This window comes from Poecilia reticulata, linkage group LG2 (genome assembly GCF_000633615.1).
Source record: "Poecilia reticulata strain Guanapo linkage group LG2, Guppy_female_1.0+MT, whole genome shotgun sequence".
NCBI classification, from domain to species: domain Eukaryota; kingdom Metazoa; phylum Chordata; class Actinopteri; order Cyprinodontiformes; family Poeciliidae; genus Poecilia; species Poecilia reticulata.
The window spans coordinates 7,810,176-7,825,336 of record NC_024332.1 but is presented as its reverse complement, the minus strand read 5'-3'; the positions used below and the strand labels follow the sequence as shown (position 1 = coordinate 7,825,336).

General features: G+C 44.4%; 2 protein-coding genes across 5 annotated transcripts; one reads left to right on the top strand and one right to left on the bottom strand.

Moving 5' to 3' along the window:
- Positions 1-330: 330 nt before the first annotated feature.
- Positions 331-8,010, top strand: fam171b (family with sequence similarity 171 member B). 3 transcript variants are annotated; one of them, XM_008424061.2, is made up of 8 exons: positions 331-834; positions 1,126-1,356; positions 1,946-2,038; positions 2,121-2,279; positions 2,352-2,522; positions 2,601-2,717; positions 3,198-3,321; positions 3,420-8,010. In XM_008424061.2, exons 1-8 carry the CDS (start codon positions 651-653, stop codon positions 4,729-4,731), a joined length of 2,391 nt encoding a protein of 796 aa, XP_008422283.1. In that variant the 5' UTR covers positions 331-650; the 3' UTR covers positions 4,732-8,010. The 3 variants fall into 3 exon arrangements, with proteins under 3 accessions (XP_008422283.1, XP_008422291.1, XP_008422274.1); XM_008424069.2 differs by having other exon boundaries at positions 1,123-1,356; positions 3,423-8,010; XM_008424052.2 differs by having other exon boundaries at positions 333-834; positions 1,123-1,356.
- A 48-nt stretch (positions 8,011-8,058) lies between these two features.
- zswim2 (zinc finger, SWIM-type containing 2) lies at positions 8,059-12,759 on the bottom strand. 2 transcript variants are annotated; one of them, XM_008424082.2, is made up of 10 exons: positions 12,593-12,759; positions 11,556-11,712; positions 11,400-11,476; positions 10,918-10,958; positions 10,638-10,848; positions 10,293-10,544; positions 9,253-9,337; positions 9,098-9,165; positions 8,870-9,029; positions 8,059-8,520 (listed from the first exon to the last, which is right to left on the bottom strand). In XM_008424082.2, exons 1-10 carry the CDS (start codon positions 12,742-12,744, stop codon positions 8,092-8,094), a joined length of 1,632 nt encoding a protein of 543 aa, XP_008422304.1. In that variant the 5' UTR covers positions 12,745-12,759; the 3' UTR covers positions 8,059-8,091. The 2 variants fall into 2 exon arrangements, with proteins under 2 accessions (XP_008422304.1, XP_008422313.1); XM_008424091.2 differs by having other exon boundaries at positions 8,975-9,029.
- Positions 12,760-15,161: the final 2,402 nt, after the last annotated feature.

The following is a 15,161-nucleotide window of genomic DNA, read 5'->3' as shown; positions in this document are numbered from 1 at the left end:
ACCAAAGTATTTTCTGGTAATAATTGACATGATACAAGTTAAAATCTGTCAGCCTTATGAAAAACATGCAGCGTATGGGTAATAAAGTAGGCTGCTTCTGTTGCGTACTTTAGGCCTTCATAATTCTAATTAATCATGTTTTGAAATATACAAACTGTATTATGCAGGCAAAATGAGGGAAGAAAATTCAAATAAGATTGAAAAAAAGAACAAATCAGGAAAAAAACCAAAAACCAAAATAAAAGGAGACGCACATAATCAACTGTGGAGAAAAAATCAAAAAGAATGAGGGAAGAAAATGTAATAAAATGAAAGGAAAATAAAATGTAATGTCATTGTTGCAGGTAGATGTAGGTCTACAAGTTCTACAAAAATTACATGTAAATGAAATATTGCATACGAAACATCCTGTACATTTAGGTTAGCTTTATTTCAGTCAGTTAGTGGGGCATCTGTTCACGTCAGACGATCTTCGAACACACGCCCAGCCTCAGCACCAGCGCATCTTTTTTTTTTTTTTTTTCCACGCGCCTCTCCCCTCCACCCTCGGCCCCGCGTGACGCACACAAACACTGCCGGACCTACCCGATCCTCGCGCTCTCCTCTCGCGCCTGCCTCGTTATGCCTTTGATCCCCGCCGGCCTGCCGCCATGTCCGCTGCCGATCGCTCCCTGCCGCCGCTGCTGATCCTCTTTCTGCCGTCTTCGCTGCTGATCTGCCTGGATGGACCGCTGAGAGCGGCGGCAGAGGGCGGAGGCCTGTCCTCACCCCCATCTCCGCTCGGGGACAATGGCGTCCCAGCCGCCGTGGGAGACACCTCAGCTCTGGCTACAGGTAAACATCAGCAGATGATGTCAGGACAAAACCCAGAGAAGCAGTGTTTTTGTTGGGAGACTGAATGTCCATGAATAACGCTCCAAAACAGTTCCCTCATTATTAACCCAGAGCTGCTGACCTGGAGCCTCGGTGTTAATGAGGACCTGGTGGGTTGGAGGTGAAGCTCCTGGATCTTGTGTTGGTGTAATTTTCCATCATCTCAGCTGCGCTCACCTCATCACTTTTTCATGGACCTTACGCCTCATCACACGTGCAGCTCCGATCTCCTCCTTGCTTTCTCCCCAGAAGCCCAGTTTTCCCTGAAGGTTCTGGTGAGAGACCTGGTGACCCGCCGGCCGCTCGCTGGGGCCTCCGTGGACGTCTACCTGAACCACACCTCGAAGAGTTCAGCCCAGACGGGGGAGGACGGGGAGGTCCTGCTCTGGGTGCCCTACAATCCGGGTGTTAGTTTGACTCTGCTGGGCAGTAAGGAGGGGTATGTTCCCACCCCCCTGCCCTGGAGCACCACTAAGAGACCAAGTGAGTGACGTTAGGAACACCTTCCATGTTATTTACAGTAAAGTCAGCAGAACCCTCAGCCTCCCTCACATCTGCATTATTCATGAGCATTACTGAGGCGCTTGTGACAACACACAAGATGCGCTCTGCTTATTTTATTGACTCCATCGACGTGTCACCGGACCATCTTTGTCCTGCTCAGAAACAGGGAGGCTGGGGGCTCCTGATGGGACAAAGAGCCCCTCTCTATTGTCCTGTGTTCCCCCAGTGGGTATGGGTTTGGCAACAACGCAGCAGGGAGGTGGCGGTCTAGATGGAGGATGGAGCAGGTGTTTTATGGCTCTTGTTTTTCAGAGACACCTCCCCTTTGTGCTTGTGATCCAGACTGGGGAGTCCTAGGAAGACGCATGACAATGAGGACTCCATCTAGTGCTCAATGTACACAATTGCATCTTTGTTTCTCATTTTTTTCCCAGTCCTATCCAGCGCCCTGCTAATGTAGTGGTTTTGTTCCTATTACACCAGATGCGATGGGAAGTACATACACCTTAAAGTTCCATTTTTGTCTCAAACGTGTTGTTGATCATAAACATTTTTGGTTTTATTACAGTTTTCTCCGCTGTGACGTTGCTGCTGCTCCCTCACAGTCAGGGAAACATCTGGCTGTTTGAAGACTCGGTACTCATCACCAGGAACTTACCTGGTAGGTCCACCTTCATCTCAGTGAGAAAATTTACATAAAAACACATATTCAAAAATATTTATTACGCTTCACCTTTTCACAGACAGCTCATCCCAACCTAAGGCCAAGTTCCCCAAGAACCTCCTCACGGTTTCTGATAAAAGCAACATCTCTTCACTGATGGCATACCTGACTGTGCCACAGCACCACCTGGCAAAGGACTGCACCAACTGCACCCCAGGGACCATCAGCAGTAAATCCGGTTAGTATTTTATTTGACTTACTAAGGCTCGTCTGAACCTGGAGATTTGAAATTCCTGTGAAATCTTTCCAGTGCTCAGAAGCATCGAGCTGAAGGCAGTAGCAGCCGTCAGCATTCAGTTGTATTCCGGCAGCGAGGAGCTTCAGGTCAGAGGACCCATCCAAATCAGCCTGCCGCTGGAACACAACACTCATTTGAGGTCCTCACACACAGTACCCGCCTGGGCCTTCAACATGAAAACAGGTAGGAGTAAAACTCTTTGAGAATATCAGAATGCACGAGTGACATAAGCTTGACTACATGAACCGATGCTCTGCGAAGGCGCCTGGGAGAACCACGGTCTGGGAATAGTTAAAGCAGTTGGTGACGAACTGGTTTGGACATACACTGCATCCCATCTGGGCTACTGGATCGCTGCCCCCCACCCTTCGGCAAAAGGTACCTCAGCTGTGTTTTCTACGTCACATAACATTGCTGCGAAAACATGTTTTACGCCTTAGGGATTTGATTTTTGGCCTTAATAATCACGTTGATAGCTGATCTCTTTTGTTGTAGTAGAACCATCAACCTTTACCAAGGCAAGTTAGAACTTTAGATGTTTTTCTGAGTTCTGTGACCTCCTGGATGAGTTGGGGATGCAAATTTAGATTCATTTTTATAGGTTGGACACCCCTTCACCAGTGTTTCATATTTTATCCATTTTCTAGATAATGTTATCTCTGGTTTCTTGTCTCTTTAGATTGAGAGAGGTTGCGTAACATTTTGAATCTTATCTCAGTTCCATTGATTGCTTTATTGTACAGGTTGCTCACGAATCTGAATTTAAAAAATGTGATTAAATAAGGTGGTAAACACCTTTTCACATCACTGTATATACGGTATCTGATACCAGGACAAAACTGTCATTTTTCTTTGTAGATTATTTTGGACACGTAAGTTCTATGGATTTCATCTCTTACCACACCTATCTTTTGGTGGGAATACTGGGAGGAACTCTTGCCATAGTGATTGGATTCCTGTCCTTGCTTCTCTGTCACTGCGGGTAAGAAAAACACTCATATCAATTATAGTAGATATAAATAAAGGTTGCTGAGGGTCCAGATAACCAACCCAATTGAGTTTTGCTGTTTCCACATCCAGCAGTTCCCGTCAAGAAGCCACAAGGAGGAGAAGGGCCCGTTTTTCCAAACTCACTGTAGTAAAAAAAGACCAGACAACCTCCACCCACACTGAGGAGGGTTTGCTTCTCCGATCTGGTGACAACAGCCTTGCCTCCTGCAGCGTCCAGTGTGAACCTTCATCCACACCCAGACACAAAGCCAACTACAACATCTACGTGGAGGATCCGGGGAGTCTGACCGCAGCTCCACCTTACGACAATATCACTTCAGATCGGATGAAGGGGACTCAGCCTCCGCTGCACTACATCAACAACCAGGACGTTGCTCGGATATGTGAGAAAGCAGAGCAAAATCGGGCCAACATGAACTCTGACAACTTTTTTCAAGACAAACTGGTTCACATCTACAACCAGCCGTTGGCGATTATTCAAGCTCCAGAGCTGTTTGGTGTTCAGGAGCAGCAGCTACCAGGGTGCAAGGCTGCCACTTTCCCCAGGAACGGAGCTGAATACGACACTCATTCTGAGCCTGCGAGCAAAGACAACTACACCCAGACACTACCCAAAGTCCACTCTCAAGGCGGGAGCAGTCCACAGCAGGGCAATCCGGATGAGCCTCAGCCTCTAGAGACACCTCCACCAGGACAAGGTCCTACTGCTGGTGTCTGGGGACGATATAGTAACCTCCTGGAGTCCTCTGTATCTGTGCCAGGGACTCTCAATGAAGCAGCCGGTATGGAGGCCTTCAGCAGCGGCCACAGCAGCGAGCTCCAGGGGATTTCTGAACGCACCTTACTGGAACTGACTCGCGGCAAGTCCTCATCGGCTCACCCCAGGGCTTGGTTCGTGTCTCTGGACGGAAAACCAGCCGCCCAGGTTCGCCATTCCATCATTGAGCTCCAGAGTCGCCACCGGCCACCAAGCAGCAACGACACCAGCCTGGACTCCGGCGTGGACATGAACGAGCCCCTGCAGAACATCCGCGACGTGGAGCGTGACAGGCCATCGATGAGGGGCTCCTCCCTGCCGCATCACGGCAGAGGCGGCCGTTACGTTGAGGAGCAAGACCTGAGCAGCAGCGAGAGCGGCACCACTGCCACTTGTACGCCAGAGGACCCTTCCCTAAGGAACATTCTAGATGGGAGCAGTGGAGCTATTCCCAATATTCCCGAAGAACGGGACGGGATGGATACATCCAGCGCACAAGAGGACAGCGAGTCGAAAGGTACACCGCCACCTCGACGACTTCGGAAGGTGAGAGAAAGAGGGAAGGCAGAGAAGAGAAACGCCAAGCACGTCCGGGAGGGAAGACCTTTGACCAAGAGAAGTTAGAGCTGCTTTAGACGTACACTTGAGTGACTGGAATCACGTTCTCAAATTTGTGTTTACTTAGGCAATGTTGTTGTCGAGTCCCGTGATTGTACAACTTTGCCAAAGAAAGCATAAGCTGACTGAAGATGTGCGGCACATCTACAGTTTCACACTGAATCCTGACACAGGTGCCGTTTAACCCTCCCGTTATATTGCGGGTCAAATTGACCCATTTTAAAGTTCAAAAATCTAAAGAAAACTGTTAAAAGTAGTTTTTTTCTGTTTGGAATTTCTTCTATTTGACTTAATAAGCATAAAGAGCATATAAAATAAAAATTGGTTATTTTATATAGTTTTAACTCCCTTCACATCTACATAGAGCAGTCAAATGTAGGTGTAAAAAGGATCGAAAGTGAGACTGTTTGTTTGCAACTGTGAGACTAATTTCACCTGATACACAGACACACAAACACACACCCTTTCCCTTTTCTCTTTACCTCACTAGTAAACTGTGAGAAGTCTTTTCTGTCCTCATGAGCAAATTTGATCCATGTTGAGTGGACACAGAGGAGGGGGCAAACCTATGAATATACAAAAACATTAACATTGCACGATGTAGTCGTTTTCAAATTTTCAGCATTCTTAAAAAGGGGGTGAGGGACTAAAATAACCCCCGTGACAGCCCTAAAAAGTAAGAACATTTTGTGCTCATGAACAATTTGCACAAAAGTATTGAAAGTATGACCCTTTACTACTATGCTACCAAAGGAGGAGTAGACATCTTGGACAAGATTACTAGGTCATACAGCACACATGCAGTAAAAAAAGAAAAAATATATCATTTTCATGTATAACCACAGATTTTTCTTTGTAGGTTTTCCTCGTGGATGTTAAAAAAATAATGAAGAAAATATTGTTATTGCCGTAAATATTGATTGAAATTGTCAGCAATAATCAGATGTAAAATTGTTTCGGGGAGAATATTTGGATTCTGACACTACTGCACCGGAGGATCATTGCTACGCCACAGAATTGAACATAACGGGAGGGTTAAAAGGTTTCTGTACCTCATTCTGTCATTTCTTCAAATCTGAACATCACCAGCGAGATTCTTCAAAGCTAATACAATGCGTAACCATTCCCAGTGTTTGCATTACAGAGGGTGCCTTTCTTACTGCCTGTAATCACAAAATGTAATTAGTTTCCTTGTATTTATTGAAAATCTGAATCTGCAGGATGGACAGTTGCACCTATCCTCACCACAAATGCCTGCTTTAAATTCAACAAGCTTTCCTAATTCTCAGTACTCTCACTTGATTTTTGAACATACTGCCTCAAAAGGACTGCAACACTGAACTGGAGAAAGACTCACACACAAGTACAGAGCTGCCACATTACTTTCACACGTGATATACAATATTTTAGGTCTGCAGCTGCTTTTATTTGCATGAAAATGAATGTTTCCTTTAGGGAGTGAACACATAGAGCCACAGAGTAAATAGGAGGTCAGAATAGCTTTTAGACAAATCGGAGACCGAATGTTTTTACTGTCAGGTCTTGTCATACGACTCAGTGTTGCGCTGCCAATTGTAACTATTCCAGCTCTGGGATTTTTACTCAACAGTTAGAGAGGAGTGAAGGAGCCGATATTTGTTTATTTCCAAGTTTAGAAATGTATTCAGGGGATCTACCTTAATGGGTTTATATGCTTTAACGTCAAACAGGTTTTACTTTCATCGTCCACTGATGCAGTCAGGATACTTTTAGGCCAGGATCTTGATACGTTTTCCACGTCGTGGTGCATGATTTGAATGATTGACTATCAAATGGAGGGTTGAAGTCGACTAAATGTTTTGATGCTTTTGAACTGCCATGGGAGTTGGTCACAAACCTGAGTTTGCGAGTCATAAAAAGCGAAAGCCGACATCTTTCCTGTCAGTAGCTGCCGCGCAAATTCATGCAAACGCACATCTTTGCGGTAGTTGTGATAAACGGGGGGAGTCATAGCAGGTGGGTTAGGTTTCCTGAAAAGACCCAGTCTGATCTGACTTATGAGCCAGGTGGTCAAAAACAGCAAAGGGAAAAGGCTTAAAGTTTCTGCTTAGGGATAAATACTGGCTCTGATGTTGGTACCAGAGTTTAAATACAAGGTTTCAGACATGTCATTTATGGACTGGTACATAAAGAGGGTTGAAGAGTACCCACTGCTACTACGCCTTTGGTAAAAATACTGAACAAAACTAAAGTTCCAGGAATCACTGCAACAAGACAATATTGCTCATCCTTTATAGGATCAGTTCTTTTCATGTAAGCTTATAGGTCAGGCCAAAAGTTTGGAAGCACAAAGCAGCATATTGGTATACTTTGCAACAAGATAACATAAAGAGACTTTTATTAGAATGTATTTTGCTATATTTATTAGGTGTTTCGATTGAGCTGCTATTTTCTTGAAAATCATTTTTGAAGAAAAGCATTAGACAGTTTCCAAACTTTTGGTGTGTCTGTATATTCTGAAAAATACATAGAGGACCAATAGCATCAATTTAAGATAGAATCCTTAAAAGGATTAAGATGACAAACATGTAGCTACCGTCACACTGTCATCAGTCCTGGGAACAACCAGCATCGGTACGTAAAGTTACGAAGCCTTCAGAGACATTTGAAATTGATCGGGACGAAACAGAATAATTCTCACCACAAATGAATATTTCTTGCAATTCAACTTCACCTTTATAGTCTTCCATTATAGCTCTACTGCTACATACTTTTAATCACGATTGATGCTCGATTCTGTATATTCAAGTGTTATCTTTTATATGTAAATACCATTTTCTGTGAGCAGTAGTTTGATGACGTCCATCTTATTTATTTATTTTTTGGGTTTCTATTTGAAAGAAGGTGGAACAATCTACTCGTGTTGACCTGACTTATTTTAAGGTCATCTCAGTGGACGGAGCCTTCTAAGACATGTAGCTTGATCACGAATACACTTTCACTCACTGGTCATCAGCTCGAAAACGCAACGTCTCCCTGCTTCTTCGGTGAGATGAGAAGTAGTGTTCAACACTTTGTGCAGATATTCTTGTCGAGTACAATAAACCTGTTGTCGCTCTGGTTTTCGTAGCGATCCAGATGAATGTAAACTGTACTAAATTTGCCGTGGATCCATCCACCGTCACGCCCCTTCGGTTTCTTCCAAACGGGCCACCGCTTGTGTTTTTACCTTTGTAGTGATGTTAGTGTTCTTGTAGTTATTGCATCTTTTGAGAACTTGCTTAATAAACTTACTTCATACCAAAATGCCCTAAATGAGTCGGTTTACTGATCTAATAATTAGACTAAAGTGGATTGAGTGAAACGTGCAGACATCCTCGTCTGCTTTTATTGTTTGTTTATTGAAAATCCGGTCATTCTCAGCTCCAATCCGCCTCCCGTTGCGTCTCTAACAGTCTCCTTGTCCACGTCTTTCAGATGCACTTTGGCTTTCCCGGAGGCCAAAGTGCCGAGAAAGCCTTGAGTCTTTTTGAGGGGATTCATGCTGGAATTCTGTGCTGGCCGACTAAAAGACAAGGCATCTATCGATACCTCTGAGTTAGGAGCTCCATGCGCAGGAGAAGGTTTGGAACTTTGAGCGAGCAACGCTGTCCCAGGGACAAACAGGTGTTTCAGGTCGTCTTCCTGGTGCTGGACAGAGGTGACCTCAGGAGAGCTCTTCTTCCTGTCTGTCGGTCTCTGACAGTAGATGACGTATCCATCTAGAGGACAGGAGCGTGACCTCAGGAGGATCTGGTCCACACAGTCCATGTGAAACTGAGGGAACAGACAAACATCATGGCGCCTTCAAAAAGTATTAGAACATCTTAAACTTCTTCATATTTTGACATATTATGGCACAAATGTCAATTTATTTCACTGGGATTCTCTGTTCATATTGTGAAGTGCCAGGAAGATCATTTCCTCTACAGACAAGTTTAGTCTGTAGAGTTGAAGCTTCTCAACTGGATATGTCATTCTAAAACATTACACCTACACTGTTTTTGTTTCATCTGACTTGTGTTCAACTATAGATGGTGGAGTCTAGAAAGGGACGCCAGGGAATGCATATCCCAGTTTTAAAGTTTGAAAACACCGGCAGGGTTAGCAGGAAGACTGTGGGTACCTTGTGTTGACAGGGCAGAGTTCGGAGCTGCTGACCTTGACTAAATCCCCACAGGCAGATCCGACACTGCATCCCCTCATCCAGCAGCCGAGAGCCTCGCCTCACCTTGGCCGCGGGGACACGCTCCAACACGATGTCCGCAGGAGGCTCCGCCGGAGCGCTGAGGAGAAGACGGCAACACTTAGCAACGCGTGAGCAYGGCAGGAAGTAAATCCTCCCGGAACGCACCCTCCATCCCGTGGCTCTGGATCCAGGGTGGAGTCCACAGTCACAGGAGTCCACTCTTCTTTTCTTGTCTGTTTCAGGTGAAAAAGGTTGTTTCATTCAGAAGCCGTTTAGGTCGCAGTGGTGTGACTGGTTGAGGTTAAATCACAGAGCCTTACTGTTCTTGAAGCAAGAGGATGCTGCGAGTGGCTGCCTTTCTTCACGCAGGTCTCACAGAGATACAAAGAGCTGCAGAGGCTGCATCTGCAAAAGACACAACAGATTTCTTTGATCTGCTTCGTCTCATAAGATAAATGCTATTCTGTTTCAGAGCATCCAGGTGAGAGAACTGGTCTGACTTCCTTCTACTTTATCTTCACTCAGAGGAACCAAAATTTGTGCTGGTACCAGTTTAGGATTGGATGGAGAATTTGAGAGGAACCAACCAGGACTCAGAAYTATAAAAGAGGCTGACCAGTAGAGTCTGGCCTCTTCTCCTGCTGACTGACTCATCTGTCCATCTGCTGCTGCTCTGGAGTTTGTTTTGGTGAGTAAAAGGTTGAGGTGGGAGTCAGAGGACCAGGTACGTTTGGGGTTCCCTGTACATTTTTCTGCTTTACCAGGTAGGTAGGTCAGTGAGCCTTTTTGTTAACTAAGGATAGCAGARTTTTTTTCTTTGTTTGTGCTTTGAGCTGACGGTCAGATAATGTTTAGTTTCTCTGCTTTGCTTCAACCTAACTGTCCCTTTCTCTCTGACAGTTGAATTTTATTGGCAAAGCAGTCTTCTTTCCCAGAGGCTGTTTTATTCTGGTTGTCGTGTTTCAGAGGTGTTCACACAACTAACACACCRTTGTGGATCCATGTCCGACGAAAACCTGACTAATTTACTGACGATGGTGAGTTCGGATCAGTTRAGATGGTAAAACACGTTCAGTCGGCACTAAGGGGACCACCTGATTTAACTGCTGGTTTCTAGCACAATGACTCCAGATTTTGACCTGATGCTGCAGCTAACATGGAGTCAACTCAAAACCTGCGGTTCTTCAGTGACCCATCTGCATGACCCATAACATCAGGTTCCTATTAGCTGATTTACTGTGTTAATAAACCATAGCAGCTAGGTGCTGTTTGCTTCCCCATCCTGTGCTGAGTTAAATTGGATTTGTCTCTTCTAAGGTGGGCAGCCTGGCTGCAGGAGTGTTGCTCTGGTCCAACCCACCTGTAGCAGGTCCCAGTGACCGGGCCGGCTCTGCAGCTGCAGCAGACCACTCCCAGGTGTCTGTCTGCTCGCTCCCTCTCAGCAGCCGTGAAAAGCCTGGCTGCGTTCTTCGCCTGCTCCTGGAGCAGCTGCAGGGAGCTGAAACTCTCCCTGCACAGGGGGCACCGCAGCATCTCCTGGCCRTCTGACAGACCCTGGTGGTGAGCCCACACCTTCATGCAGGAGATGTGGACGCTGTTACCGCAGCCGTACCTTACAGGGACAGACGGAGGGCATCAGGAGATCTGACCCCAGAAACTGAGGTAAACGTTCCGGTCGACAGAAACCGCCGCGACCCAAACCCACCTGCAGTAACACACGGGATGTTTTTTCTGCAGCAGCCCCTCCAGACAGATCGGACACACGTCCTGGTTCTGAATCCTTTTCCGGCAGATGACTCCGGTCTCTTGTCCTGGAAGGCTCTGGTGGGGAGTCCCAGCAGCAGRGGCTTTAGCCTGGTGTGAACCCTGGAGAACCTCCAGCAGCTGGCGCTCTGATAGCCCCGACTGAAATGCATCTGAAGTGGAAAAACACGACCTGTCRACGGATCAAAACTACAGAAGGTATTCAAAGCAGCAATGCTTACACTGGTGCTCTCTGGGTAGCCGGAATTTCCTCAGCAAAAGCCTGGAATCACACATTATTGGTTAGTGGGCAAAATCAATRTAAGGTTTAAAATATTCTTTTGTTTCAAGCAAATATACTTTATAGTGTTAATTACAGACTGCCAACTTCTGCTAACTAGTGGGTCTGCATGAAAATATGTCTTTACCTGGTGTGAAACAATAGAACATGTAATGCAAAGTTGGATTAAARCCCATTAAAAGTGTCATTATTTACCAAATGACACTTCGTGACGACAGTCATAAACACTCATGAAGTCTCCCTTCATGTTCCTGACCGGTGTTTTGTCATGGTTACAACAGTGTCATGTCACTCTTAAGCACACCCCTTCAAAGTAAAGCGTTACCAAAATATTAAATGCTAGCTTGAAATTCGTTGGCTCAATATGAAGAACCTGGACAACATCTGAATCAAACTGAGAAGGAAACTGTGTGTTAGTGATACCAGCAGATGTGTTTGCACGGCTGCTGCTCCCTGGCGAACGTTGGACAGGTGCACGTATGCCGCTCGCCCAGGCACACCTGGACAACAAGAGGACATTCTGGATCTTTTTGCTCCCTGATCTCTTGAGTGGACSCCRACTGTCCCAACRCGACCGACCTTAAAGTTTGCCGTCTCTCCATCCTCCCTGAGCAGGAAGGCAGTCGGGCCGAAGGACCGCAGCAGGAACACGGTGGAGCYGAGGGCCTGGTCCTGGTGGGAGCTCACYGTGTCGCTGGGAACGTTCCTCCAGCCGGTTCGCCTGGACATCATGTCGCTGATGGGAGGGGAGCGAGGTATGGATGTACACCAGAACATTATGGGAAACGGTTATAACAAAAGGACATGACATCMCATAAACTGTTTACAAGGAGTGATAATTTGTTGCAACAACATAGAGGCCATCTATGAAACATTATGGAATGGACTTCAGTTCAAAACATGATTGTCTGGCTGGCAACAGTGTCTCTGTTTATCATAGATAGACTAAAGAATCCATCTGTTAGGTTCTTTTGTTCAGATTTCTCAGATCTTTATGAAAGGCAAAAATGACAGAGAGATGTAAATAGGTCAACCTGTAAAACTACCACAAAAAAAAAGAGAATACTTTTGAATTACAAATTTATTAATTTTATTGTAGAGACTCCGGTCACTTTAAGAAATATGTATTAYCTGTTTATGTTTTAATATTTGGTTTTATTAACTATTTCTGCAGATAATACGTATTTCTATTGTAGCTGATAGTATGACCTTTGTAGCTTGCATCAAATGACCTACTTTGATCTCTATTTGCTTTTTAATGTGGTTATAAAAACTCTAAAACAGCGCCCCCTCATGGTGGCAGCACCTTACAGCAGCTCGGTTCTGATTGGTTCTTTTTCTAGACTTTAGTTCATTTTCTGTCTGAATCGTWTCTGTTTGGACAATTCCTCACCCTGACTCCGGACACTTAACAGCTGGAATGATTCATGCTCTTACTTTGTAACTTTCAGACAGTTGTTACGCTATCGAAATGCCCGAAGCGACGTGGTTAATTTACAAACACCTCGGTTCTAAGACCGAGAGTTCAAGGCAACAGACAACACGAACTGTTTGTATATTAATTGCTTAAATGAATACATAAATAAACTACTTCAAGTTAAAGTGGATAATCTAACCTGTTTCGGCACGAACGTCTTAGAAAGTGACCTGAAATTTCCTGGTTTGCGCCACAACGATGAGACGACAGAACTTTATACTCGAACCGACTCTGAGATCCTGTAGGCATGGTAACGGTAGACTTCTGCGTTTGACCGGCAGAGGGCGACATTGTCGAGAAATGTAAGATGCCCGTCCAGTTTGATCCATTTCCTGCTGCTTGTAGACGAAACAGAAATAAATAAAAAACTTGTGTCGTTATTTGAATATCAGAAAGAAAATTTTAAATATAAAAACAAACCAGGTCATTCAGTTTAAATAAAATTAAAAACTGCTTTATTGACCCCAAAGGGAATTGAATTGATATTCTTTGCATGTACCATGCATGTTATTTGTTCAAAGTGGTTGACAAAATGATTGACTGAGGAAACGGCAAGCTAGAAGAGCAGAGCTGCGATCTGGTTTGTGTGAATCGACTTATTTTATTTGGACTGCCATCATAAAGCTTTGGTTCACAACAATAAATAATTAAAACAAGCCAAGCAAACAGAACAACAAAAGGTAAGATTGATGACGGACACAGATGATGGAGATGGAGACGGCGAGTCTCTGCCCAGAGCAGAACTGGACAATGGCTTATTTTGCTCTCCAGTGATGGTAACAGAACAAACCACCGGACGGAAAAAGAACTGAACGTAAAAACACATTTTGACTTGACCTGACTAAAAAGACAATGTGAACACTGGGCTCAATGGAACTGGTGTTTAAATTTTGATATGCTGCCTTGTAATTGTTATTATTGTTCTCTCTATGATTGTTAAACTGTTTTATTCATTTCTACCAAATAACTATTTTTGCTCATTTACTGCCTCCGGCCAATTCTTTTTCCTTTCATCTTAGTTCCTGTTGTGATCCCGTTGAACCTAGCAACTGGTCTGTAACTTCTGAGTTATTTCACTTGACCACTCGAGCAGATTGAGAACAATAGCGGAACAAGAATGTTTAATTGCCACTGCCAATGGACACGGTCAAAAACAACAACAACAACAACAAGACATTGCAACAAAGTATATTGACTCCAGGTTTTCCTGCTACCTCAGATAGAGTACACTGCGTTATGGCTTTGAACTTTGATCGGAAGGCAAAAATATGCTACAGACTGAGAACTCATTAGGAGCTGAACTATAAATCCAGAATGTTTGTTGTTTCACCAACATATTTGATTTTGCGTGTAATTAAATATATGAAATTTTAAATTTTGGGGTTTCCTGATTGTTCAAATTGATAAATTGTGCTATTGAATTTATTGTGCACCAAGTGCAGGTGTTTAAAGAAGCCACCCTGACCTTTGACTTTTGGTTTTGTTGATGGTTTTATCTCAACATGGACCAGGAAATCCTTCAAATTTGTATTTCTTCTGTCGGTTTTTTAAGCTGGAGTGTCGGATTCATTGTGAATTTTTTTTTCTTATTTTCTCAGTATTCCATTGAGTTTCAAATCCACCTGCAAGATTTGAACCCGAATGCAGAACTGTGCGTCCGCAACTGTTTAGTTGGATTTGACCGCACCCGTGCAGTGGGAAATGAGGATCTGAAACTGTACGGCAGGGGTGTTGATTTTGCCTGTTGGTGGTTCTATAAGGACTGCCCAAGAGAGCCTGAATCAGACAGAGATGTGAGAAAGGAAACTGATGATTGTGTTTTGGCTCCATAGTATCTGAACTCAGGTGCTGGTGGTATCAGCGGTACGTTCATTCACAAAAAACATAAAGAAACCATCAAACCGGTTTAAGTAGCACAACCAGTTTTAAAAGTCATATAGGTAACATTCTAGAAGTGGATTTTTGTTTTAAACATGACCAAAGTTTAAACTACAAACACAATTTTACCCCATTGGCCTGACTGAAAGTGACCGGACTACCTTCGGCTGCAGTGGGTCTGTGCCCTTTTTTCTCGCAGGGTTGTGGAGACGGGCCTTGTGCACGTGTTGCGTTTAGCCCCGATTGGTGCTCTGCTGCTCGTACCGCATGCAGCACACGGTAGGCTTTTTCCCCTCTCCCTCCTCAGAGGGAGGAGGGGGTTGGTTTTTTTCATTTCTGGCATTCTTTAAATGTTGAGCTTGGTGGACATAATGGTACAGAAGGCAGAGAAAACCAAGAATCTAAAGTGGCGCTACAGTCGTCGCATTCATAAGGTGTATAAAGTGTGGCCCAGCGCTGGACACAACGTTGTATATTTTCCGTCATTCAAGCCTGTTCTTGTGTGTAACCAAATGTCATTAGTCAGGGTAATTGACACAGAGACAAATGTGAATGAAGTGCAACGCTGCATTTGGAGCTCAGGGTGAGTGTTTTCAGTCAGAGCAGCAAGTAAGTTTGTTTTCAAAATGTGTTGATCTGTTTTCTTCTCAGCTGACTGGTCAGAAGGTTTAGGGTAGTCTTGCAAAGTTCCTTCCTCCCTTTTGTGTTCTTAGCTGTGTATGGTTGACATTAGTGAATGGCCAATGAAGCAAAGAAACCTTCCGGTCATTTGACAGTTAATGAAATGTTTCACTTGTGTCGGCTAATTTGAAAAGCAATGTTGTAGCAAG

What these genes read in the sequence shown, in the direction of transcription:
- fam171b (XM_008424052.2), top strand. Translation starts at nt 651, where the DNA reads ATGTCCGCTGCCGATCGCTCCCTGCCGCCGCTGCTGATCCTCTTTCTG. An exon ending in GACCATCAGCAGTAAATCCG is followed by an intron (nt 2,280 to 2,351) that starts GTTAGTATTTTA and finishes AAATCTTTCCAG; the next exon opens with TGCTCAGAAGCATCGAGCTG. An exon ending in CCCCCACCCTTCGGCAAAAG is followed by an intron (nt 2,718 to 3,197) that starts GTACCTCAGCTG and finishes TTTTCTTTGTAG; the next exon opens with ATTATTTTGGACACGTAAGT.